General features: G+C 53.9%; 10 protein-coding genes across 10 annotated transcripts; 5 read left to right on the forward strand and 5 right to left on the reverse strand.

The window, feature by feature from the left end:
- Positions 1 to 552: 552 nt before the first annotated feature.
- Positions 553 to 3914, forward strand: DICSQDRAFT_128380 (uncharacterized protein; the record flags this gene model as incomplete). Its single annotated transcript, XM_007367902.1, has 12 exons — positions 553 to 695; positions 1080 to 1127; positions 1429 to 1465; positions 1536 to 1557; positions 1605 to 1733; positions 2074 to 2135; positions 2370 to 2496; positions 2526 to 2694; positions 2731 to 2889; positions 3141 to 3282; positions 3384 to 3473; positions 3657 to 3914. 12 exons carry the CDS (start codon positions 553 to 555, stop codon positions 3912 to 3914), a joined length of 1386 nt encoding a protein of 461 aa, XP_007367964.1.
- An 11-nt stretch (positions 3915 to 3925) lies between these two features.
- DICSQDRAFT_172171 (uncharacterized protein) lies at positions 3926 to 4396 on the reverse strand (the record flags this gene model as incomplete). The annotated part of the gene is made up of 1 exon (XM_007367903.1): positions 3926 to 4396. One exon carries the CDS (start codon positions 4394 to 4396, stop codon positions 3926 to 3928), a length of 471 nt encoding a protein of 156 aa, XP_007367965.1.
- Positions 4397 to 6117: 1721 nt separating this feature from the next.
- Positions 6118 to 8875, forward strand: DICSQDRAFT_109023 (kinase-like protein). Its single transcript, XM_007367904.1, has 8 exons — positions 6118 to 6294; positions 6350 to 6444; positions 6511 to 6594; positions 6648 to 6907; positions 6962 to 7331; positions 7386 to 7447; positions 7505 to 7605; positions 7655 to 8875. The coding sequence occupies exons 1-8, from the start codon at positions 6171 to 6173 to the stop codon at positions 8869 to 8871; spliced, it is 2313 nt and encodes a 770-aa protein (XP_007367966.1). The 5' UTR covers positions 6118 to 6170; the 3' UTR covers positions 8872 to 8875.
- A 1109-nt stretch (positions 8876 to 9984) lies between these two features.
- Positions 9985 to 11584, forward strand: DICSQDRAFT_172173 (uncharacterized protein; the record flags this gene model as incomplete). The annotated part of the gene is made up of 3 exons (XM_007367905.1): positions 9985 to 10098; positions 10153 to 10329; positions 10403 to 11584. The coding sequence occupies 3 exons, from the start codon at positions 9985 to 9987 to the stop codon at positions 11582 to 11584; spliced, it is 1473 nt and encodes a 490-aa protein (XP_007367967.1).
- Positions 11585 to 12391: 807 nt separating this feature from the next.
- On the reverse strand, positions 12392 to 13440 carry DICSQDRAFT_138670 (uncharacterized protein). The gene is made up of 3 exons (XM_007367906.1): positions 13111 to 13440; positions 12936 to 13058; positions 12392 to 12874 (listed from the first exon to the last, which is right to left on the reverse strand). The coding sequence occupies exons 1-3, from the start codon at positions 13404 to 13406 to the stop codon at positions 12463 to 12465; spliced, it is 831 nt and encodes a 276-aa protein (XP_007367968.1). The 5' UTR covers positions 13407 to 13440; the 3' UTR covers positions 12392 to 12462.
- Positions 13441 to 15221: 1781 nt separating this feature from the next.
- DICSQDRAFT_13601 (uncharacterized protein) lies at positions 15222 to 15874 on the forward strand (the record flags this gene model as incomplete). Its single annotated transcript, XM_007367907.1, has 4 exons — positions 15222 to 15353; positions 15409 to 15527; positions 15580 to 15773; positions 15828 to 15874. Coding segments are annotated over 4 exons (492 nt in total), but the record flags the coding sequence as incomplete, so codon positions are not given.
- A 750-nt stretch (positions 15875 to 16624) lies between these two features.
- Positions 16625 to 17089, reverse strand: DICSQDRAFT_65199 (uncharacterized protein; the record flags this gene model as incomplete). The annotated part of the gene is made up of 1 exon (XM_007367908.1): positions 16625 to 17089. A coding segment is annotated over one exon (465 nt), but the record flags the coding sequence as incomplete, so codon positions are not given.
- Positions 17090 to 17206: 117 nt separating this feature from the next.
- Positions 17207 to 17965, reverse strand: DICSQDRAFT_65172 (uncharacterized protein; the record flags this gene model as incomplete). The annotated part of the gene is made up of 2 exons (XM_007367909.1): positions 17207 to 17422; positions 17504 to 17965. The coding sequence occupies 2 exons, from the start codon at positions 17963 to 17965 to the stop codon at positions 17207 to 17209; spliced, it is 678 nt and encodes a 225-aa protein (XP_007367971.1).
- Positions 17966 to 21055: 3090 nt separating this feature from the next.
- On the forward strand, positions 21056 to 22079 carry DICSQDRAFT_65108 (uncharacterized protein; the record flags this gene model as incomplete). The annotated part of the gene is made up of 3 exons (XM_007367910.1): positions 21056 to 21498; positions 21557 to 21659; positions 21711 to 22079. The coding sequence occupies 3 exons, from the start codon at positions 21056 to 21058 to the stop codon at positions 22077 to 22079; spliced, it is 915 nt and encodes a 304-aa protein (XP_007367972.1).
- An 888-nt stretch (positions 22080 to 22967) lies between these two features.
- On the reverse strand, positions 22968 to 23366 carry DICSQDRAFT_24512 (para-aminobenzoic acid synthetase; the record flags this gene model as incomplete). The annotated part of the gene is made up of 1 exon (XM_007367911.1): positions 22968 to 23366. A coding segment is annotated over one exon (399 nt), but the record flags the coding sequence as incomplete, so codon positions are not given.
- Between the last annotated feature and the right edge of the window lie 1631 nt (positions 23367 to 24997).

The raw sequence follows: 24997 nt of genomic DNA on the forward strand, positions 1-24997 counted from the left end.
AAATCTAATCAGAACTCAAGTCTCTAGCTTTAGCTATGGCATTGGAGAAATGCCCAGCAGAATACAGTATCCTTGAACCACGCTTACATTCGACTTATGTTAGTACTAATCTTTCCAAGCAGAGGCATAGATACACCATACTTTCTAATGTTGTAGAATCTCCCTTATGAGCAGACTCATGCGCAAGAATTTGGAGGTACTCTGATCAATTCTCAGTACCCAAGAACAGCAAATGTTCTGCTCATGCTCACTGAGCATGCTGAGATTTGTTGAGCCTAGTTTGGCTCAAGGTAGAGATCATATTCCTATCACATGGTGTGCACACGTTCCTGACAATAACAGCAATATATACCTCAATTACGGTAGAGATATGTCTACTTATACTACTTACAGAACCAGGAGGAGGAGCAGTCAATGGGCGCCTAAACACGGGCGTTCGAATACTTTCCGCAACCACAAGTACATGACGTATATCTTGCATTCATGAGCCCAGTCAAAGATAAGCCGATGACGTTCACTTTCCTATCACTAAGATGAGCTGGATGCGCCGACATGGAATCCGCAGAAATGACATACGTAGAGCCTTGGCATCGCTCATCGTTAGCTTCGGACAGCATGCACGGCAAAGATAAAGTATTGATAACAGCAATGAGAGGGATCAAAGATTGGACGTGGACGGTAGAGATGCGCCGCCGGTACGTAGTCTGCCGGGGAGCAGGCAGCCGGTTCTGTATATCCAGGCAACATTTCGAGCCAGCGGATGGTACGCCCAGGAAGTCAAGATTGAACAACATACAAGTGCACCCGATGCCATTGAGAAGCCAAATTTTTACTTCATCGACGATACGTTCAGCTGAGTACAGGGGGTGAGAATCCATGGTCAATATCAGATTCGTACTACAGTCTGCAAGACTGTCGCATACCTGATGCTTTGATAAGGATAAGTCCGTGCTTCTGTATGGTATAGTGACGTTCTACATTGCAGTTTTATGCTACAACAGATACCATCTTGCATCGTTTGAGCGATCGTAGTAGATGTATGCATGGTGCGCCGCCGACTTTCGACGCAGATGACTCAGCTACCGGGAGGGTAGCATCCGGCGTGTCACAGATGCGGGCGCTGTCGGGTGCGTAGCCTTAACTGCGTCTCGTCAATCTTGGAGACATAACGCTAGGGAGGAGTTTGTAGCGGCGCAAGTTCAAGTTCTGGATCAGACATACTGGCTGGCTCTAGAAGAGGTGCTGTAGTGGCGTGGGAGATGCTCCGAACTGTTCCGAGCAGTCCCCAAAGAGGCAGTATAAGCGCCAACCATGTTGACAGCTTCCACACCATTACTCGCATGTTCACTCCATTGCCCTCTAGATCATTATGCGACGATACTGGGAGTTATCAAAGTTATGTTGATGCTCACAAATATCTGACTCCAGTACAGCTCGAGGCCTGCCAGGGGCTAGTGGTAATCCGGTAAGTACGTCACTGGATTTCGCCTACAGTATCATTTATTCCCTCAGGGGACGACGAATTGTGATTCCAGCTGAGCTCGTCTACGTGCCAAAGTAGGTGGCAGACCCTAGCTGTGATGACACGCAGTACCCTGACGTAGTACTGAAACACAATGTCTGGGCAGTGGAGGCCTATATACATGTGTCGCTACAGTCCGACGTGTACCTTCGTTCGCTTTCCGATTCTCTTGCTATGTGTGGGAAGAGCTCTGTCGGACGTATTCTTCCAGGTCTGCGATGAGGCTCGAGAAATCGCTCATAACATGGGCGATCTCAGGAGCGCTGGACTGCATAGGATAGGAGCTGCCAAGGAGCAAGTCCCAGTCCTCAGTTGCGCACTCAGGGAACCTGTTCTCTCGCACGACGTATCTATCGAGGACTGCGGGCGATTGGCTGCTGGACAGCGGTGCGGCGTAAGCGTGCGACGTGCCACATGATTGCGATGAGCGATGAGTGAGACCGATGTCCATGGTTGTTGATATTGACGGCGCATAGGACGTGCGGTGAGGGATGAATGCCGTGGGCTGTGACGACGGCCTTCCACAACTTGACCCTCACTCGCTATGATAGGTGTTCATTTGGCCATCTTGGGCATGATAGTGTTGCGTGGCACCGAAGACGTGTTGTTGCAGGTATGTTGGCTGAGATGGAACAAGCGGCTCATATGAAGGTGAGCGAATGGCCGCAGAAGAGTCGCATGTATGGGCAGACGACCATACGGGCGATGCGACCAAAGATGACATCAAAGTGTACGAGTGCTCTTGAGAGGCGTACTGGGTTCCAGTAACAGGAGGTCGCTCCAAGTGCAATGAGCGGGTGGCATACCCGTAGGTTGGAACGAGCTGCCTGTGACCGGCATCGTACAGCCAGCGGCTGCTTGCAGACAGGGACATGGACCTCGCGAGCTTGTCGCGCTTCCGGCCTTTGATCGATTTGCCGTATACTGCCCACCGATCTCCCCAGCAAGGCGAGTGCTTATTGAACTACTGCCTTGTCAGCTTCCCGTCATGGCATTCTGACAGGGTCAAGTGCACGTAGCTTCCCGCCGCACGCGGCATTCAGTCGTGCGGGAATTGTCTGCTTTGGACCCTTGGAACGAGCCATGGTGGCGACTACTGGGACGGTGAAATGGAGTAGTTGGGCGAAGCCCATGCATCTTATAGCCGCAGCAGTGCTGGAGTGGCGAACGAGGTTTGTCTCGTGCCGAAAGATTGCGTGTGTCCAAAGGGCAGAGAAATGCAACGCCGAGCTCGATGCCGATTGGAGCCTCCGCTTTCCCTATGAGGATAGCCAGATAGAATCGCGGGAGCCACAGCCAGAAGGTGTATCCGGCGCTGTATCTGGTACACTGGTACACGGCTCAGACGCGTCATCCTTGGGGACATAGTACCAACACGGAGCCACAGCGCGTGTGCGCGGCGTTGACGTACTAATTGGTTGGGATAGACTGGGAGGTTCAGCCTCACCAGTCGCCACCGATCGTATGGCTCCGTTGTCCAAAGACTTGCATTGCTCGCTACAGTGCATGTACGGTCAGGAAGAACCTTACTTGGTGACTTAGGGCCACGATAAACAGTCAGGTCACGGTAGCTCGTCAGTCCAAGCTCATCCAGCCTCTCATGCTGCTTGGCTGATAGTGGGATTGCGTCCTCCACCGTTGATGAATTCGAAGTCGGAGTCCATCCGAGAGAAGTGCGGCTACCTCGAGGTGGTTCGTGGCAGTTCAGAAAGCGTTCCGACCGCGACATCGCCCCAGAAGACGACTCTTTCCGTTTCAAGGTTGCGCTTCAGATAATCGCCTGAGTCAAGAAGCCGCCCCCATAACGTTGCAAACTGACCTGTCAAGTTGATTGATTGGGGCTGTGGGATCCTACGGCCAGCATGCCGCTCAGCACAGCATAGGACATGAGGCGATCGTGGGCGGTCGAAACATCCTCGCCTTCTGGCGGCCCGCGGGTTCCCAACATTCGGTGCGTCCCACGAGCCTCGCTTCTTTCGGTAAACCCCGAAACCAGGGTTCACCCGGTGTGCCTTATCACTTGCCATCGATGTTCCACCCGGTTTGCGAGCAAAAGAGGTCGACGTGAGCCTGCTATGGGATGTAGTGGCGAAGTTCGGCCTGTTAGGTCGTCCATAGCATGTTTGATGCACAGTCACTACCTATCATTGCAGCGGGATCACAAGGATGGGATAGCTCGGGAGGAAACCATACAGCCAACACAGCTGAGATCCTAATTGAACGACCGGGAGCGGGTTGTCGCTATCCAGCCCATCTGCCGCGCCGAACCAACGCGACAGACGAGTTCTCACTCTCCGTTGCATGCTCGACATCGAGTATGGGTGAGACCGGCGCAGTTCAACACCGATACGCTACTCGCTGTGCACCAGAAGACACCACAGCAGAGTCCTGACGAGGGAGCTATTAAATGGAGTGGCGTGAGACTACATTCTGGGGCATAGGCTGCAACTCCGAGTGAGAGCTCAGTCGAAACTCGGTAGGGAAAGTCGGAGAGTCCTCAGTCACCCCACGATAGTAGTGGCCTGCGAGAGAGTCATCCCCGGCGGCAGTCTCCGTGAAATTGCCTGCATAGTCGGGAAGAGTGGCTGAATGGATACCGGACATAGGGACATCTGGGACAGGAATAGGATGGTTCGGCAGCTTGGGAGACGGAGACCGGCTCTCCTCCCTCGGGACAGGAGAGCTCGGGTTTAAGATGTCGCGAAGTTCGATTACTGTTGAAGCTCGTGGCGCATTCGCCTGACGGTGCCTCGGTGGACGACCTGAAGCCGGAGAAGTGTCGAAGGATGGTTCTGCGACTTGGGAAGTGTGTACAAGCTCGGGCGTAAAACCGAGGCAATCCCTGACTGCGCCGTAGTAGCTAGGCTTGGCCATAGCAATGTGCGCTTCATGCGAACATGGCATGTATTGCATGCAACCACCCCCAAGCTAGTGTTCGACCAGGGGCTGGAGGCGGTCGGGTGGAGATGTCGCGCGAGGTTCAAGTTGGCCAGTGAGGTGATTCCGCCATTCGGCGTTCTGGAGTCCGCCATGGGACTGCGGAGCGTGATGTGAACGGTGGGCAATAGAGCATACGCTCCTGTCCTGGGAGGCCTCGTGGTCATGGTTCGACTGAGAGGACACGATCCTGTTGCCGTGACCATCCAACACTGGTTCGATGCCTGGTATGGTCTGCTGGAACGCGAATCTTATTGATACCAGCACTCATCTAAACATAAAAATCTTCACTCACGTCGGCATGCTTCGAATGACTCATTTGATCGACATGAGCCAGGGCAGGAGGCTGCGCCACAGGGTCGTCCAATTTTGTAAGAGATGAAAGGGGAACCTGAGGAGTGGATGGGTAAGAGGGGAGACGGATATGCGGTGTAGCCGCCGCAACTGGCGGAGTATAAGCAGTTGGGTCGTGAGAGGGGTCTTCTTCCAGCGAATGCCCCATAACGGAAAATTGCTAATCTGTATTGGCCTCAGCGTCCGACACGAGCAGGTAGGGGAAGAGTAAGAGCCTATCTGGTTGTCGCAGCCTTCCACGAGCCTGGTTGGGACGGTCTGTTTCGGCCCAGGTCTTCTATGCATGTCGCCACGAGCACGAGACAACTAGCGCGCTGTATTGAGATGGTTGTCCGAGGTACAAGGGGGTACTCAATTGCCAGAGGTAGATTGCATCGTCTCGTAGCACCTTTTCAATACAGCGGACCCGAGGCTGTGCACGCCCGGGAGCAAGTCAGTCTGGAAACCATCCGGTAGCATGTATGCATCATCTGACGTTCATCAGTGAGATTACGATAATTTGAAGACGCGAAGCCTTGGGCGCGGGTCTCGAGGGCGAACGATCCTACTGGAGTACCCTACCTTGCACAAAGACGAATTGCGCTGTGATATGGAGGCTGCACTCCCCAAAATTCGTGCATTTGGTCTCCGAGTGGTACATGGCTTGTGAATTAGGATGCCACGTACGGAGTGCATAGCTAGGAGAAGGCGTTGCAAGCAAGATGGGGTCGTCAGGATGACGCGGCAAGAGCAATTTTTTCACACGTGCGTCATTCTCCGCCCTACTCCGTGTCTTCTAGCGAAGATGAACAGGTAGATAGTGCCTGTGTGCGAATATCAGATTGGGTGGCACTGAGATTGCGCCCGAGTTAGAAGGATCCTTCCGTGACTAGAAGTCTGGAGCATCGCGTGCAGTACAGACAACTAAGCAGCGTCGCAACACCAGTGGCCTCAGGTACTGTTACAATGACCCATGGCTGGGCCTCTCACTGAGGTTCAGAGTGCAGAGTATATTTGGCTCCACACGAAATAAGCACATGGGATTATACACCTACCGGGCCAAAGTGAGGGAGTCTTCGAAGAAGCCGCGTACGCGAGAAGTGCGGCCCTGAGGTGGGTGCAGCAAATTTAGTGGGCGCCGCAGATGAAGCTATGAAGTTGAACAAGGATTGCCAAAACGGGATGGTGATGGGTGGTTGCGCAGCGACCACGTGACAAGCGCGTCGAGACGCGGTCGCGACATTAATCTTGATCTTGACCACCTCCTTCTCCTTCTCCTTCTCCATCTTCCCAGCCCTCGGAGTATCGGTCCCCGCGTATGCCTTGGCGCATCTCACTTGAGCTACGCTCGTTTCTGATATCGTCCTGATGGTCTCGGATGTCTTTATCATGGCAGAAACGCAAAACTCGCTTGAGTTCTCTCATCAGCGCCGAAGGAGAAGATGCCGAGGGAACAGTCTTAGACCAATTGATGCATGGGCAGACGGTCATTGGGAAGACCGGTAAGTACAAGGGTTATCACTAAACGCGCTCCTCGCTCACATGTGGGTTGCGAAGCCAAGACAATCCAAATCGACACCCTACGGTTCAGCGACGAGGACCTTGACCTTGTCGGTACCCTGGAGTACGGCCAATTCGGGGTATTAAGTCGTGTCCGTTTCACTTGCAGGCGTCTGCTGCTTTTGCAGACAATGGAAGTTGACAGGCGCATGCGATAGATTGACGTCGTCACTTGTAAACTTGACGGATGTCTCTATGTCCGCAAGTCGACCGAGAAGAGATTCGCTCTCAAGACGCGAGACGTATGTCTCTATCCGCCATTATCTACTTACCTCCTGACCAATAGCCTGCATAGCAATGTTCGCCGCAGCTGGAACGCGACGTCCTCTTACGAGCAAGGAAAACGGATTCTCATTGGGCTCCGCACCTCTTGTGCGCTTTCCAGACGCCTACTCATCTCAACCTTGTCATGGACTATGTTGAGGGAGGAACTTTGTGGGACGTCATAGAATCTAGTCCTCATGACGGCAAAGTCCTCGAAGCAGACCTTCGTTGGTGGGCGCCGCAGATCGTCAGCGCGATCCACTGGTGCCACTCAGAAGGCTTCGTGCATCGGTCGGTTCTGTTCCATTCATGGTATATGATGCTATTTGCTCACCGGTTAGACAGTGACATCAAACCGCACAACTTCGTCCTCACTAGCAGCGGCCACATTCGACTGATTGACTTCGGTTCCGCTGCCCCTTTGCTCCCTCCAGCCGCCGATGGAAGCCAGGCAGTACCTCTGGACCATTGCCTCGTACCGTGTGGAACATGCGACTACATATCTCCCGAGGTTTTGCAGGCACATGAAGAGGCTTTAGTCGCTATGGAGATGGACGACGACGAGCGCTGGGCGAATGAGCACAAACAATCTGGGTACGGCCGCGAGACTGATTGGTGGAGTATGGGTGCGATGCTGTATGAGATGGCATACGGGATTGCGCCGTTCTTCTCAAGAGAGATTCGTCATACGTATGCGAAGATCATGGAACATCATGTCAGTCTCATTGCTCGTCTCACCATTGATATACCTAGCTCACAGTGGCGGTAGAGAAGCCTGAAATTCGATGCATCTGCCCCTGTCTCTGCGCAATTACAGGATTTCCTGCGCCGGTATGTGGTTAGAGCTAGTCGAGCCGTCAATCCTTCCTTCACTGACATCAAGTGTAGCCTGTTGACGAGCGCAGAGCTGAGACTAGGCCGATGCGATGTCAAGGAGCTCAAGGACCATCCATTCTTTACAGGTATCAACTTCGAGAATCTTCATCTAAGTAAGCACCGCCTATTTTGAAAGCGGACCGTTCACGAACTGTATCACAGGGGAGAAACCGATGGAACTACACGTGCCCCAGTTCACGTATGCAATGTCCGTCGCGCCTACAGCGCCAGCTACCTCCGACTCTCCTGAAGAGTCTCAGTCTAAATCACGGGCGTTCGCATTCTCAGCCCTCTTCCAATCATCGCCCATGACCGCACCTGGCGGTTCACAGATGTCCATTGTTCAGGCAACACCGTCGCACGCCTCTACCCGCTCTATTTTGCGCGACCAACCCGTTTCAGCCTTCATCGGCTTCACGTGGGGCCCACCGATGGACGCGTTCGACAAGACGTCTTCTAGCCCACAGCACCGCGCAAATCTCAGCACGCCTCGCCTGCTACAACACCTCTTCGCTCCCCCTACACCGTTCAGCCAGCTGCCTACGAATGTCCAAAGCACTCCTGTGGGGCCGCGATACCCCTTCGCGACACCTGTACGCCCGAACGCCCTTACCCCTTTCCAGACGTTGCCCCGCGCCAGCACGGTCCGCCGGACCGTACAGCGGCGCGCGGTATCCGACCGCGAAGCGATGAAGCAGCTCGTCGACTGCGTCGGCATGAGCGCACGCAAGAAGGTGTTGGAGAGCGGTCGCAAGCCGCGACTTCTGCTTTCAAATACTCGCTCGGGTGCAAGCACGCTCAAGGAGCTCCGTTTTGACCGCTCCGTAGCCGTCGTCGGTGATGGCGGTATATCGTTTCGCGTCGAACAGGGTTCACAGCACTCGCAGTCGCACTCGCGCTCCGGCTCGGAGAGCATGCTCCTGGGCACGTCAATACTGTCTGCGTCGGGAATGGGCGGAGCTAGCGGGAGTACGACGGGGCTGACGCAAGAGGTGCTCATCGAAGACCTCAGTTCGGACCTTGACTCGGACGTGCCCCCAAGTCCGAGCCCAACCCCGCGTCCGGGCTCGGCAATGTCTATACTGTCGAGGCGGAGCCAGACGCCAACTGGCTCATACTTTTTGCGGAGCGGTCACAGCACTTCGCGATCTGGAGAAGACGCAAGGCGCTCCGTCTCGCCGGTTCCCGTGTGCGCGGTGCCGGCGCCGTACGAGGACAAAAGTTCCATGACGACGACGACGATGTCTTTCAAGGCGGAAAGCACGTTCTCGTACGAGTACCTGGAGCAGATGGAGAGGAGGTACAAGCGGCTAATGGGCGATATCGCGATTGTAGAGGGGCGGCTGGACGAGGTGTCGTGTATGATCCGGGGAGATTGAACAGGTGAGGCGGGGCCGGTGGCGGTAACATGTGCTAATCTCGTTCGCTTGTTCTAGACATATTTGCGATCTAGGTGTATTGAGACATTTGTAGCAATTTCGATGTTTTGAATCTGATCTCCCTACCTGTCCGGAGGCCGTTCTCTAGTCCAGGTCACTTACGTCCCTCGCGCAGCCACGACGGGACTCCTGCCGGGAAGTCGCACAATAGAACATCGTACGTGGACGCCAGAACAAGGGACTCGCCCGTTTATGGCAGTCTTTGTTGTTCTTCTGGGCGCTTATTGCTATCATCATGTCCCCCCATCGACATGTCCGTCGTCCAACGTTGGGCCAGCTCCTGCAACCACTATTGTTCTACACGGTTGTCTATACTGAAAGGCCATTTGGTATGTTGATTCGGAGTGCATTTCATCCGCTACTTCTCGTTCGCTCTCGGCACAGAATATTGCACTGCCATTGACTTGCCACGTCCGCATGTTCCAACACAGCAGCCACTAACGAAGCACTCGCGCGTAGCGGGCTGTGAATATTAGGCTAACTAAGTACCTTCTTCCGCGCAGCGATTGATGGAGTGCCATCGGTCCCTGCCGTATGTTGGCCCGGCCTGGCCCTTCCCTCAACGTTTCCGGTCACAAATTCTATCCGTAATTGCGTGCCCGCTCGGCAGAACATGCACGGGTACCCTTTTTCGCGCGCGCCCGAAAGAGAAGCACAGTCAGTGACCTGATATAGTTCCTGAGGGACTCCGCGACACAGGTTAGGCTTCTCTTCGAGTAGAGCGTGGGCTCCTCCTGGTCCATGACCCCATCGCTCAATTAACTCAGCCTGCTGCCTTGAGGCAATAGCACGGAAGAGTTAACGTAATGACAATCGTTCATTTCTGTTCAGAGTCTCTGACCTGGACCTCGGCGCCACAGCTTTGTGGGTATCTGCAAGGTGATCGTTGATACACGCGTTCCTCATGAGAAAGCGATTCAGGGTGCCCGTGTACAGCTCCCGAGGACATCGTTGTCCATATCAGAGTCTCTGGCACGAGCTATACAACCGATTCGCAGAATTTCAACCACCAACTTGATCCAACGCTTCCATCTCCTGCTATAGCCAACAAACATGCCTGCATCCCCCAGAAAACCAGGTCAATATGCCGAGCACTCGCCGACGGGGGAATACGTCCAGAAGCAGTCCATCCCGAAGTCGGTGGCGAGGGCGATCCCCAAGGACGACGTAAGACTACATGACTTAAAGAGCGCCTCTGCATGAACTCACCAGGTTGGCTAGATTGTGAACACAATGATGGTTTGGGGGTTGGAGGGGATGAGCGGGAAGCGAAGGTTCAGAACGCCACAGACGGAGCAGGCGAACGCCAGGAGACGGCTGCAGCGCGCTCTCAAAAAGGCAAGGGCGGCGTACCCGCCTCTTACGACTTTGCCTCTTCCTGTAACCACGAAAGCACAGGTGAGTGTACACGCCGACCCGCACCGTGAAGGGAACGAGCCACTCACGCCTTCTCCTGCGCTCTGCCTGTAAGGCGGTGCACCGTCCCGCGATGGTGGACGCGTCTGAGGCCGAGCGCGACACCCGCAAGAAGACACTCCCTGCATATACCGTTTCGGCCCCCACCTCCGCCGAGATCTCCTGGGATGTGCTCCCTAACGAGTCCGCTGTGTCGACGACTGCCGTCGGGCTACAGCCAGACTCAGCAGCCCGTTTCGACTCCGGACATCGTAGTCGGAGGGTGGCGACGACGCAGCCCACGCAGGGTCGACAGCTGCGGGAGCAGAAACCTTACTCCCGGGTTGGAGGCCACGTTGGTGCACAAGGGTATGCAGCCACCTGGTATGCGATCCCTGAAGATACACCCGCCTTCCTTCCCGCCCCGCGCGAAGAGTGCCCGCCACTCGACATTTTCGGGGACGCACCATTCGCTGGCGCGGGTTACGCCGACCACCACTTCGCCAACGTCATCAACGGCGGCATTGTTCCGCCATCGCCAGCGTCGCAGCCCGATGTGCCTGCCGTCGGGGTGCATGAGCCACTTGTCAACTGGCACAGAGTTCCCATTCCGACCACCTACGGCTCCATCTTGGACGCCACTCGCGGGCGATCGACCGGATTAGCTTCAGTCAGCCATCCCGCCCTAGTGCTACCCGGACGGCTGTCGGAGCAGGGCTACAACCCGGAGGACGAACCGTTCGACTTGGAAGCGCTGGAGCGCAGCCTCGCTAACAGCACGGAGAGCACGTCCTCGGACGCCCTCGTCAACCCGTACGATGCTCGCGGGTACGTTGTGCACGCTCGCACCGTCGGGGCACTCCCCGCGCACTACACCGGAGCTCGTTCAATCGCCGTCGGCCCGTTGTCGGGCGTACCCGAGGCCATCTGGCAGGCGGATGCAGGAGCGCACAATACGGCCGCGGGCAAGCCAACGCTCAACGCCGTCCTTGACGCGTCGATCGTCGAGGCGAACGTCAGCACTTCCATGGGAATCCCTTCGATCGACCTTTTCGCGATTCCGATGGACGACGATCCCACCTTCGACGGGTGCTTCGACGAGTGCGAACCCTTGTGGCTGCCCGAAGCGAAGGCTTTGGGCAGCCACGCCCCCATAGCAGAGTGGAGCGACATCGTGCACTTCACCACGTCGTCGGCCCACTACCCGCAATCTCAGGCTGCTAACCCTTGCATAGGGTCGGCGGCCGGTGCGCGATAACTCACCCATATCCCATTGTCAAGGGCCTGTTACAGCCCCTACATACATGCTCCGTTCAGAACAGAGAGGTCTCGTGATAGGTGGCATAACGCTTCTCGTACAGGACGGTCGCATACAGCTTTGTTCGATAGATGAATCTCTACTAGTACGCACCATCCTTCTCTATGCTCCTGCTCCGTAAAGGTCATCAATATATTTCCGGTATCTCTGTCCTCATTGACAGCGCCGACGGAGCCGAGCTGCGGCAAGTTAACAGGATTGTTCGACCAAAAGAGATACTATGGATGAATCATCGCGCCCATACGCGATAACTCACCCATAGTATGCCTGTTGGATGTGAACTGATAATCACGAGGACAAAGATTCGTGTGTCGACAATGGTCCTTGGCGGAGGTCGTTCCGCAGGTCCCCAGGTCTTGGTCCTCGAAGCGCGCCATCGGGACTGTAGTTTCATAAGCAGGGATATATTTGCAAGTAGGATGAATCCGAAGAGTCTAGTGAGCAGATACTTGCGGTGAGGATTCGCAGCAGTCGATGGGCAGTTACAGATCTGCAAGATCCAATCGATCGAGAAGCGCACATGGCGATATCGTGGCCGGCCCACTACTGCGCATGCACTGCGGCCGGTGCATAACTCTCAGCCTCGTGCAGTCAGGACCTGTCTCGCTGGACCTCATGTATGCTGGGCCGGTACCGTATTGCTCGTATGGCAATAACTTATAACGGCTGGTCATGCAGCTTCGTGGCATGCGCTGCACATCAGATGTCCCATCGCGGCACTGAGAATCGGAAAGCGAACAGCGAGCACTCATACACATGGACGGATGGTACGACACGACTAACAAGTTCGAGAACAACGGCATACAAAGCGAATGGAGTTACACAGCGAACGTGGAGTCCTGCAGCAGATATCGAATTTCATCTCCATCCATGGGCAGTGCACCTCCGCCCAACCCCTCGAGCACGACCTGATACTCGTGCTCGACGCCGCCGTCAGCTGCGCGAACGGTGTACGAAGCGACGTGCCATGTGCCATAATCACTATCATCTTGATCTTGACCTTCGCCCTGAGGGGAGTGCACGAATCGTTTCCCCACAAGCGTATTGGGATTGTTGAGAAATTGGTCTACGTCCTCTCTAGAGACACGCCCGGGCACCGTAGAAGGGCGAGTGGAAGGGCCGGGAAGGTGCCCGAGTGTCGGTGGAGTTGCCGGCATGCGCTTGGCGGCAGCACGTTTCATGCTTTCAGGGAACAGAAGAGCAAATTCCGTCTTGTAATATTCACTCATGCTGCATGGTAGGGACGCAATGGATTCAGCACGCCATGAAGACGATTGTTTGGATTACGTACATCTGCGTCATCCGTCGCTGATATTGCATCTCAAGGTCGGGATGATCTAGCAGCCCGTATGTGATCTTGAATTGACCGAAGACCGACATCGCAGCCGCGGCAAAGTGCAAACGTTTGACACGGCTGTAAAACCAATTCAGAGTGACAGAGTACATCCACAAAACACTGCACTCACTCTTCAAGTGACTTCGGCGGCGTCAGTTGCTCGATCACGACATTGGCAGGGATGAGATGCACGTCAGGATCACCGCCCAATGGAACAAATTGATCAGGACTAGTATCGTGCTTGATCCCAGGTTGCCTGTAGAGTTCAGCTACAATCTCGTCCCGACGGGTAGCATGGTAACTGAGGAATTCAGCATCCTCCGCGGCAATCTTGAGATATCGACATGCTTGCTGAGCAAGAGCTTCGACGTCAACCGATTCCCTCGGAATTTTATAGACATCTAGATGGTAGATTGGGGTTGACATGAGGCAGATTGCGGGAACGAAGAGTGGCGGTGGAGGATGAGACGACGCAGCGTGGCGTTAGCCGTAAACCAGCTCTGCATATAGGCGTCGTGATTATTCCCACGGTTCGGAAAGGAATGGGACAAGGCCGACTGCTCGACAACCGCTTAGTTGACCGCGGGCCCAAAGACAGGGTGTCTTCCCCATAGAGATTGGTCCTGAACTTGTAGGTGCTGGATGCGTTGCGGGAGATCAGCGGCAGAGAGGCAAACGGAAAGAGATAGACTCGCCTGCCCCACGGAGAAAGCGAGAGAGGTCAGGCATGTACTCAAGTTCGTTAGAGATTGTCAGCTAACCAGAGAGAGATATAGGCAATATCTCCCTAGCAGGCGATGCAGTGTCATACTGGTAAGTAGGTGAGTACTGGATCGACGGGTGCATCCGCTATCAAGACGTAGCGTTGCCGCCCGAAGTTATCACCTACATTGGGCACTTCAACGATCGCAGTCTATATCAGGTAAGGCTTGTCCTCTTGAACGACCTTCACAGACCCCGTCTTCGACGTCTACAGAGTGGATTCAAGATCCGGAGATTGACAGCACCAATGCCTGCGCTTCTTGATTACAGGGCGGTCACACATGGTGGCGATTATATGAAGCTCTTCCCACTAGATGAGACCCTACTCACCAGGTCTGTGTTTGCTCCTAATCCATGTATTTTTTCCCATCGATCTCGAGTATCTCCCTGACATACGATACCCCGAGCGCGCCGAGTGTGACGTCCAGTGATGAGCTGCAGTAAGTGCTCGAAATCGCACAGCCAATTGATATACTATGAGCGAGTCACTTTGTTCACACAAGATGATTTACCCATAGTACGCCTATCGGATATGACGGTGAGACCAAGACATCGGAATTGTGTGTGTCGACAGTGGTTCTCCGAAGGGGAGTCATTCCTGAGGTACGAAAGTATTGATCTTAGACGGGCGTAATCAGGACTGTAGTTCACAATGTAGGAAGTTGGCCGCAATCAGTATAAGTCCAGGGTTCTCGTTTGAGCAGAATGCGGAGAATAAGTGAGTGCAGCATTTGATGGACTCGGAGGTTTCGATCCCGAGGCAAATTAGGGACGAGCAGTTACTAGTGTGACCCCAGAAGCGACGGCCCAGAATGTATTTCGTGCATATCTCCATCGTATCTTCCCCCATAAATCTCAGATTTGGCACACTTGATCTGTATCGTAGACAGTATATACCCGTCAAATATGAAGGCAATCGGTGGAATTTCGCTTCGAGCATCGTGGAATTACACGTCTGACCCCAGAAACGACGGAAAGGCGCCCACAGATTGTCACCCATGGTCACGGTGCCGAAGACTGCCGATTTAAACACCGCCATTATCAGTCGTTTGATAACGACGTTGGCGGAAGGAACACTAGTCGAGGCGCTCATAATCAAAGTCAGCCTTATCTCGGTCAGTGGCTGAATGTCACGCTCGAGAGACCCCCTTCCCATTCCTCAGGTACCGCAATCCGTAATCCTTCGGAAACTGAATAATAGCCCCGCTCAAAGTTGGCGTATTTTCGTAGCCGCCCGTATTTTGTGCAGCCGTATTTTGAGATCCAGCGCCAGCCCTTCGTCACGGCAGCGGGTCACGGTCGCTTAGCTCAGCTGCGCCGTACCGTTGCGCGTTTATTGTACGTTCTCCTCGCCCTCTATCTTAGTCGTTCTAGCTTGGCTTCCTCGTACTCTACTGCGATCTCTCCTCTAATACTATGTCTCAACCCTCCCGGGGGAAGGGTCGGAAGCCCCGCAAAAACACTGCTGAAGACCCTCCCGCTGCGAAACCCAAATTCCCGAATATCGAGTGGTCGGCTAATGATAGCTACCTCCTCTGGCAAGTAATCTCGGAGGCGGAGAAGGAGGAGAATAGGAAGGTTTTGTTTGGGAAGAAGTTGGACCAGGTGTGTGTGATAGTACTGTGACTTTGCATCTAACTCATGCACCCTTGGTGCGCTATATAAGAACTCTTCTCCGGCAAATAAGGCTGCGGTGCACAAGCGCATCGCTGCTGCCGTGATCCCCACCCTCTTTGCTTTGGATGGTGCCACTGCTGGTGACCGTGTCAAGGGTAGAATTGCTGCGTAAGTGTTCATGTTGTAGCTTTCTCTTCGCATTTGTCCAATGTGCTTGCAGGCTTATAACAACTTATCGGTCGTATGCATGTAATGTGACCTCGACTGGGCGAGGAGTTCAGAAGAATCACATTCTCGAGGGCCAGGATTCCCCGGAGGACATTAGTGAGGATGGCACAACTGCAGGCTGGATTGCGAGTGTGCCGCGGGATGGACCCGATCACGACACACCGGAGCGTGCAAGGAACATCTGGGGTATGTTATTCTATATAGGTATTTGTGTACTTGGTTGCTGAACCCGGACATCAGAACAGGTTGAGCAAGAATGGCCGTTCTTTCCCCGTCTCCACCGGCTGCTGTGCACACGGCCTAATGTCGTGCCAGTTGCAATTACAACTGGTGTCGGTCCGCAGGGCGACTCTACCATCTACTATCAGCTTCAACCCCCTATCCCCTTATCTCAGCCATCTTCCCAGCCTACCACCGATGAGAACATTGATCCCGCATTGCGAGGACTCGATGTCAACTCGCTTTCAGTGCCGCAACCTGCCACCCAGGCCGTCGCTGTGGATGCAGCACCCTTGAGTGCTCCGGCGCCACGGCCTGTCACACCTACAACGGCACGCCTCGCAGCAGCTGTTGCTAAGGCTAATGAAGCCATCAAGTCAGTACCGAAGAAGCGGACTCTCGAGGAACAATTTGCGGAGAGTACCCGGTACGTATATGGGCGCTATTCTGGTGTATATGTTTTCTTACTCATCGTGCAGGGAGACTCTCCAGCTCGCTCGAGACCGCATGCAGCGTGAGGATGCTGACAAGCGAGCCAAGCTGGATCTTGAGCAGCGCCGTGTCTGGCTGTCTGAGTATCAGAATGGTCTTATCACAAAGGAGGAGTATCGTCATCTTGCTCGGTATGGCAAGCCTGTAGCGTCAACATCGTCATCTCAGAACCTCCATATATCCACTGATGTGATCACGATTGAGGAGGACGAGCATGAACCACCGCTTAGTGGGAGTGATGATGTTGTCGGTCCTGGCTGGTCTTCTTAGAGCTAGTGTTGCCATGTCCATCTGTATACCCTGTGTCTTATCACTTTAGTCGCTCATTATACAACACCCATACACTGTGCACGATATGCTAATAATTCCGCAACAAGACATTCCCTCTTTGCCTCCCCCTCATCCTCATCTTGCCCTAAGTCCAACTGATCATCAAGTGTACCTGCATCCTCCTCCTCCTCCACACTTGTGTGTAGCTCACCGAATCGTGCACCTGACACCTCCCCTTCGATATCAATAATGAGATTGTGGAGAATGATGGCAACCTTGATCCAGTGGGTCGCCTTGAAATGAGCCTTGGGCGAGTTGATTGTGACACGAAGGCCCCGCAAGCACTGAAAGCAGCCCTTCAGAGCACCCATGCAATGCTCGCTGTGGACACGGAGATGTGATACCATGCGATCAAAAATGGCATTTTCGCGACGGAGAGAAGCCGGCTTCTTGTGGACGGGAATTGTGCGGCTGTTGAGTGCGTATGCGGAGTCTGTCCATGCGAACTCATTGCCACGGAAGAACCAGTCAGGATGCTTGGCAGCACCCGTGTGCTCGAAGGCTGTTGCATCATGGGCAGATCCGGTCAAGCCGTATGAATAGTCGACGATGCGAAGTGTTGAAGGAACATTTCCAATCTACCAAGACAATTTATTCAGGGAGCCTGTTGTTGACATGATACTACTCACTTGAAGATTCAGACCGTAGTTACATTTGCGTGTGTAATAGGCATCTCCATCAAGTCCTGGCCGAGCATAGAGCACGATGATGGTACCATCGTACATAACCCACCCTTCACGCCATAGACCTCTGAACCCAACCTGCTGATCAATCCACTTCTTCTCCTGCTCCTTCTCTTCAGGGGTCAGGGGGCGTACAAACAAGTGGTGCAAGGACATGATGGCCTCGAAGCAACGACTTGTGTAGAGCTCCACAGATCCCTCGGAACACCCGGCCTCACGTGCGATGTCTTCAAGTGATGCGGCATTTCCAAAGCGGCCCATACGGAATAAGGTAATGGCGAGTTGCTGCTCTACTGGAGCTTGTGGGTTGTTGGAACCGTTATGGAATACCGGGTGGTCACGAATAAGCTCAGCTATGACTTCGAAGACATGCGGGGAGACACGGAGCATGTGGAGGAATCGTCCATGTTGGGCAGGATCTTTTGCATATTCCCAGACAAGCGAGAGAGATGGAGTGTCAAGCTTAGGGACAGGTCCTCGAGCATTGAGATATCGAGTAGAACGGATGGACTCGAGAACATGCATATGTGTCTGCAGACGAGCCGCAAGCTCCTCAAGTTCGAGCTCATAGGGTGGATCAGCTAGATCTCGCAGCATAGCGTGTAGGATGTATGACCTGGCAACCTCGTCATGCAGGGTTGAGCGTCCTGACATGGTGTGCAACAGGGAGTATATTGAACGGGGCTCTTGAGCAGATACCATCGCGAGCGACGCGCATGATGGCGCTGCGATACGGCTGAGATAAGCGACCGTGACCCACTGCCGTGACGAAGAGCTGGCGCTGAATCTCAAAATACGGCTGCACAAAATACGGGCGGCTACGAAAATACGCCAACTTTGAGCGGGGCTAATAATACTCAGTGCACATGTTAGAAATCACATGTTAGAAATAATTTCTGGAGTTACAAGAAGATCGGCAGGGCCGATCTCTTTGTGGCAATTCAACAAGGTTAGTAAACCCCTGGAACCCTACTCAGATTGACTTGTATCGGGAGCGAATTCCTCCCGATTTCCTTCTTTCTTTTTGGAAGTAATAGTTCAGAAGCACATAGTCTCATGTGTAGCATTTGTACATTTATTGGACGACTTTCCATAAGGATTTACGGCTCTACGGACGTCCGTAGATTTCTAGGCGGGGTTTGAAACAGTCTGTGGATCTTGGGCGCTAAACAGGCGGCATGTTCTGCTCATCATCAGCACGTGACTGGAGTGGCTTATGTCATGTCTGTATGTGGCATGCAGTTCGCTTTGTCATGACGGCTCCTTCCTTTCTCGTGGTCATGGCACCGTATGCCGAGGTCTACGGACTGTCTACGGCCTGTTAGAGATTTAGAAAGGGGGGTCGGACCCCCCTCCTAGATTTTGACGTCAGTATCCTAAATTTCACCAGCGGAGTTCAGATCTGGTGTCGGCAACACTGCCCCTTGCCCAAATCGGTCTGTTTAGAGATTTACGGACGTCCGTAGAGCCGTAGATAGCTTATGGAAAGTCATCCATTGACAGGGAAATGCGAGACCTGGAGGCGTGTCAGTCGCTTCTGGGGTCAGGCGCTTAATGTGTCGCTTCTGGGGTCGCACTAGTATGGCACATCTGCCAAATCCGATCGATCGAGACGCGCACATGGCGATTTCGTGACCGTGCATGGGTAGGTATCAGATGTCACTTATCTTTTGCCGTTGCCATCTTGTTACCAGTGCGCACTTACAGTGGCACATAGTCTCGGCACCAGACATTCTTCAGCCCTCTCTGCCCCGGCGCTCGATGCTTCGCTGCGCTCAGCAAGCCCTGGGACGGATTAGAAAGGGGGAATTGATGGAATGGATCGTGAATGGATCTTGAAGAGGGGGAAACGAGCACCGGGAGAGAGAGGGCTGTAGAACGTCTGGTGCATTTTGGGCTCGGCAGAGGGCATTGTGACACTCGGATCACCGGTTCTTCATCCGGGTGACCGCGTGACATCACGCACGAGGCGCCACGTGAGGACGGGAGCCCATCAATAGCTCGACAGGTGTTCATGCGTTTGTTCCGTTCTGTGTTCTTCCCTTCGTTATGCTTGCAGAAGACGAATTCTTGGCTTTTGACAATGATCTTGGAGACTTTGATCCTGACTATGACTACTTAGACTCATACACTGAAGATCTTGACCCCTCGCCTCCTCCGCTTGCAGATCCTCCTCCTCGCACCCATGCGCGCTCCACACTCTATGAATCTTACACTCGGGCGCTGCAAGATAGCCTTGGAGTTGGTGGATTGACTCTCGAGGATCGGGTCCTTGCATGTATTACTTATATGAATACAATGGGCATCAATCTGGAGCTTTTTATGAATGCACTCTTCTGGAGAGATCGCGGCTGCATATCCAATCCGAAAATTCGACACAAACGTACGGTGTTCATGAACAGCACCTCCCTTCCTACAGTCCTTGAGCGCTGGTGGAATCCACCGACACATGACCATGCAAGTGGTGGAAGGCCGCGGTCCGGGAGTTCGTCATGGTGCATGCTGGGGAAATGCTTGAGGAGGAGGTGCATGGTGCCACTTCTTCTTTTCGGCTCCCTGAAGATTTGGACCCTCTCTCGTATGAGAACCTCACTACAGTCAACTTCCGGCAGTTTGGTATTCAACTCCTGACTACTGGAACACCGCTCCTGTGGCGTCTCTTACAGCGCTTAGCCTGGACGAGGCGGCAGCAGCTCGAGAACACCACCAAAAATCCATTTCATGTAAGGTTTTATGCACTATTCAGATGAAAGCTTCTATAACATGAGGCAAATATTGAACAGGTCATCTTGACCATTATCACCATGCTATGCTACTCCCGATCGCACAACAATGCCCGGTTAACAATCCTGTGGTCCATTTACCTCAAGGCGTGCGGGGTACCAGCTCGAGCATTTGATGTCCTTCACTCCCTTGGACTTGTTATGAGCCACAAGTGGACTGCAAATGCGTTTGCGATCATCTCACGGAATGCATTAGCTGAGACGTGTAAGGCTGTCCGCAACCATCCCTATTTCGGCTCCCACGACAACTTAAATATCCCGCTGCGCGTCTTCTCACAACGCCTGTCCAATACAAGTCATTTCATCAATGCCTCCGCCGCAACTATATACATACTCCCACAAGAAGCCTTTCTGCCACCAGAAATGGCTGCAAACGTCAAGGAGAGTCACCGCAAGGGAAGCAAGCAACACTTTCCCTTCGAATCTCTTTACATCACTGGCCAGCCGGAAGCCGATTGTGCACGTACCCGTGTTGCCGCGCAGGCCCGCTACCGCATTCTCCGGTTTCTCCTCGACTCGCCTGCTTTTACAAATTATGCCTACCGTGAAGACCCACGCTTGGCTGCCCCACCTTCCCTGTGGCGCCAATCACGTTACGAGACAGCACATTCTCGAAACAGTCGAGGTTGACGAAAGTACCTATGATGGTACCGACCACCTGTGCAACAACATCTGGCTGGGTCAGCTAGGGTTCTCTTCCGATGAGGACAAACGTACCATTGGTGAACAGTGGAAACTTGTCTGGGTTGGCGACCAAGTAACTGTTGAGCGCACGCGTGGCTTGACCCGGTACCGCTACGATGACATCAATTCTTTCGAACACATGGACTTTTACGAGCCCCACTTCGGCTGGTTCCATGCAATGATGGCTTTTGCAAACTCACTGCATGCCCAATATCTCGGAACTTCGGCTGGAATTGGGCTACGAAAAGCTTTCGAGACGCTCGGGAGGAAGGGGCTGATGAAACAGGAGACCAAGGGCGTCTTCTGGCACAATCTCGATGAAGCACTGTGGCACATTGGGGAAGCTCACTTCCTATCGCTCTGGATGGCCATTGCGGAGGTCGACGATCTTGCCGCGTTAACAGACAAGCCGCCAGAGACGCTCATCAGCCTTACAAATGAAATCTTCCGCGCGCACGCATCGTGGGAGGCCATCCACAACCTTGATACTCTCACGAATCGCAAGCGCGATGAGGTGAAGCGGCAGACAGTAATGTTTGCGACAGACCTGTTGCCGTGCTTCGATCTTCGGGAAGCTATGCAAATCGGCGATGTGGGGCGCATGGAGGACCTCCTTCCCACGCTGCTGTTCCGGTTTGCAGGAGGCTCAAATCCCAAGTATACGATTGAGATCCTGGAGCTGATACAGAAGCTGCGATGTGAGTGGCCACAGGAGTTCCGGTACATCAATAGATTATCCTTCATATGCTATGACAAAGGGCTTACTATTAATGACTAGCGACCACATTCGACACTATTGCTGGCTCGTGAACTTCACAGGCAAACGGAACAGTTTCTTGGCTGTTGACATGGCACAGGAGCATAATATTAAGGATATCAAGGTGAGAAGGTTTCGACAAAGAGGATGGCCTGGACTTACAACATTCCTCTAGGTTACGTGGCGCTCATTTGGACCAGGCGCCACATTTCCCTACATCCAAAAGATATCTCCTGCAATCACAACCCTGCGCGCTGTCAAAGCGAGTGTGGCAAGTCAGTTCTCAAGTGTGATTGGGCGTGGTTCTCACCATGGGAAGCCATCGAAGAACCAGGATGTTGATCGGTTGGTGAGGATGTACCGCACCTCGAAGTTGCATAATAAGGAGGATGGGCGAGAGATGAAAGGCGGAGAATCAAACTGGGCTTTGGATGTAATGACTGCGGGCAGTGTGAAGCTCATAGTGGACGGTGCAGCTGAGCGATGGTGGGATGAACGGGACTTTGAGAGAGCGACGACTGAGTCATATGATGTTCTAGACTAGACGGGCACACATTAGCACAATCAGGAAGACAGAAAGTGACTGCACGAACCGATGCCTGGCTGGCCTGTCGGTACCAAAACGTTCGTACTCTTCAATGGTCTCCCTGAGCCAGATATATTCGGGACGGACGACGAGGACATCCTCGATCGCGGGATCTGCACCACATCCCTCCAACCGTGAACGTTGTGCAGACAGGTGTACTCCATCTCGAGTTGGGGGTTGTTACGTCACGGGGGGCTCGAAACGCACATCGACGGGTGCAGGCGGACGTAGGCCGCGTGCGGTGCGGGGTTGCGCACCCGGAGGGCCTTAGGCGCGTCGACGCGCGTGGGGGTTCACGCAGAGCTTGTACGAGTCCCCGAAGGAGGGGGCCTCAGTCGCGGAGGCGACATACACGTCGCGGTTCGGGAGAGTCATGGCTCGGGCGGGGAGCGCAACGTCGAGCTTGGGCGCTTGAGAAGCAGGGGGTCCGGTCCGGTCCGTCGAGGGGTGGCGGGAGCGAGGCCAACATCTGGACGCCGAGCTCGTAGTTGAGGTAGCCGAGAAGCCCTCCCCAGAACGGGATCTCGGGCATGATCTTCGAGGAGGTAGGAGTGAGGCAACCGACTACAGAGAAGCGGGCGGGCAAGGCAGCAGAGTCGAGCATGACAAAGTTCTTGCTGTCGTGCTCGACGCTGAGCATCTCGCATGCGCGACTGATGTCCGGCGGATGGATCGGAGAGGTCTGGTAGACACGGGGAAGGAGCGCTCCTCGCCCGTAGCAACCGCTTCAGGGCGCGCGATGGGCCAAGACGCGTTGATGACGGCCTCCGCGTCGGAATCCCAGGGAGTAACGGTGGGTCCATTAGGGGACGACCAGTTGAAAGTGGGACGGCACTGCATGGCGGAGAAGGGCTTGGAACGATGCTTGCATGCCATGAGGACATGACTGTTCTCTTGAGCATTGTCCGCCCAAGCGAGTGGGACAATGTCGGACTGTGGGGGGAGGACAAGGTGAAGGGAGTGATATTGCACGGCGTGGACGTCGCTGACGTCGGTGAAAATGACGATGGCTGGGTCCTCAACACGGCAGACCTGACTGTGTTTGACTACAATGAGATGTTGGGGCTGTGCGCCGAGATCAATGGTGAGACTCTGTAGAACGGAGCGGACACCAAAGATAGGGGTTGAGAGGCCCTGGGAGATGTGCCAGACATCTTTGACGATGCCAATATCGCGGGGATTATCCGGGGAGCCTGGGCCGAGGCTTACGACGATTGCGTCGAAGTGCTTCAGTAGTGGGACGAGAGTGGATCCTCGTCGACATCGGTCAAATCAGGGGGGCGGGGATAGAGTGCGAAGCGGGCTAGGGAGGTTGAAGCGCGAGGCAAGGACGTTGGAGTGGGAGGTATGTAGCTGTGAGTAGTGGGGTAATGCACAAAGGGAGAAGTCGTCGAAGGGGTGAGGGGATAGGGCATGGTGATGGGAGAGGTCGCAGTGAGGGGAAAGGTCACGGAACTGGGGGGCGGTCGCTGAGGTGTTGCGGAAATCTATGACACCAAATAATGTATTAGAGCATATTCACGGGCCAAAATAAGGGCTTACCTGTGCGGGGGGATATTCACCTAGGCCGTCCTCGACACGAGGACGTTTGAGAGGGTGAGGGCGAGGTTGAGAACGGGGTAGAACTGGCGCCACAATGCCGGCGTCAAAGTTGAGACCCTGCCCGATAAGGGAATTCTTGACGTCTGGCGGCTCGTTCTCCTTCCCACACCGTGGTCGCTTTGCTGCTGAACGAGCCACGGCTGTATCCCCGTCCTGCAACTCATCCGCCTTTCGTTTGCCCCTACGTGAGCTATGCTTGAACTCCTCCTTTTCAGCCTTCTTCCGCTCCTTCTTCACATCACGTTCCGCCACTTTTCTAGCCTTCTCTGGCTCCCGCTGCTCCGCTTTTCTCACCTTCTCAGCTTCCTTCTCCGCTCTCCTCCTTGCCTTGAACTCTTCAGCAAAAGCTTCCTTCTGTCTCCTCCCGATCGCCTTGGCCACCTCCTTGATTGCTTTGAGCCGAGACTTCCGGGCCTCCTCGGCAGCCTTCTTGAGAGCAGCCTCCTCACGTCTCTTAGCGGCCTCGATCATTTTACGGATGCGCTCGCGCTCACGTTCGTCCTCCCGCGCCTTCTTCCTAACCTCCTCCGCCTCTCGCTGAGCCTTCTCCTCCAGCATGGTGACCAAAGCAACCTCGCGATTGAGCTCTTCAAGCAGTCCGAGGACCTCTGTGGCATGACATTTGGCAAGGACCCATCGGAGGTCGCAGAGGTCGTCGAGAGTACGATAGGTAGTGCGAGAAGCGAGAGAGGTGAGTACAGTGTGTTGAACTTGGACTTATCCGGTCCGGACTACACGAGGCTATGCATCTCCTAGCGCTTAGCTGTAGTCGCTTATGTAGTATGTTACCATATTTGGGACTCTCTGCTCGTGTACTATAGCTATGCTTCCGGACTCTTCTAGTACTGTCTAGGACAATCCGTACTACTCCAGAATGGTCTAGACAGGTCTATGCCTTACTCATCTCTTACTCATCCTATGGTGCGATACGTCGCAATTCTTTTGTCATTGTATTATTCATCGCACTATGGTACATGTGACTAACCACTCTTCGATTAGTCATGGACACTTCTCTGTAGTATATAAGGACTTCAGATTGCATCCTCCCTCTTCAGTCTTTCCTTACTGACTGAAGAGTGAGTACTTCATTACCTTTACCTCTAACTTGTAGTTACTTACTTAACCTTTGTAGTCTTGCTTCGACTCTAGGTACAGTTTGTTACTGCAATATAGTCTTTCCTTACTGACTGAAGATCTTGCTTCGACTCTAGTCGGATCTAATCCTTGTCTTCACAGCCCCGAGTTTATCAGGTTATGAGCCCTGCGCTCTGACC

Source organism: Dichomitus squalens, assembly GCF_000275845.1.
Source record: "Dichomitus squalens LYAD-421 SS1 unplaced genomic scaffold DICSQscaffold_29, whole genome shotgun sequence".
Lineage (NCBI taxonomy): Eukaryota > Fungi > Basidiomycota > Agaricomycetes > Polyporales > Polyporaceae > Dichomitus > Dichomitus squalens.

Excerpts from the sequence above, each read along its gene's own strand:
- DICSQDRAFT_138670 (XM_007367906.1), bottom strand. The coding sequence starts at position 13,406 with ATGTCAACCCCAATCTACCATCTAGATGTCTATAAAATTCCGAGGGAA. Across the intron at positions 13,059-13,110 it reads CCGCCGAAGTCACTTGAAGA|CCGTGTCAAACGTTTGCACT; the intron begins GTGAGTGCAGTG and ends TTGGTTTTACAG. Across the intron at positions 12,875-12,935 it reads CAGCGACGGATGACGCAGAT|CATGAGTGAATATTACAAGA; the intron begins GTACGTAATCCA and ends CCTACCATGCAG.
- DICSQDRAFT_109023 (XM_007367904.1), top strand. The coding sequence starts at position 6,171 with ATGTCTTTATCATGGCAGAAACGCAAAACTCGCTTGAGTTCTCTCATC. Across the intron at positions 6,908-6,961 it reads TCAGAAGGCTTCGTGCATCG|TGACATCAAACCGCACAACT; the intron begins GTCGGTTCTGTT and ends CCGGTTAGACAG. Across the intron at positions 7,332-7,385 it reads CGAAGATCATGGAACATCAT|AGAAGCCTGAAATTCGATGC; the intron begins GTCAGTCTCATT and ends CAGTGGCGGTAG.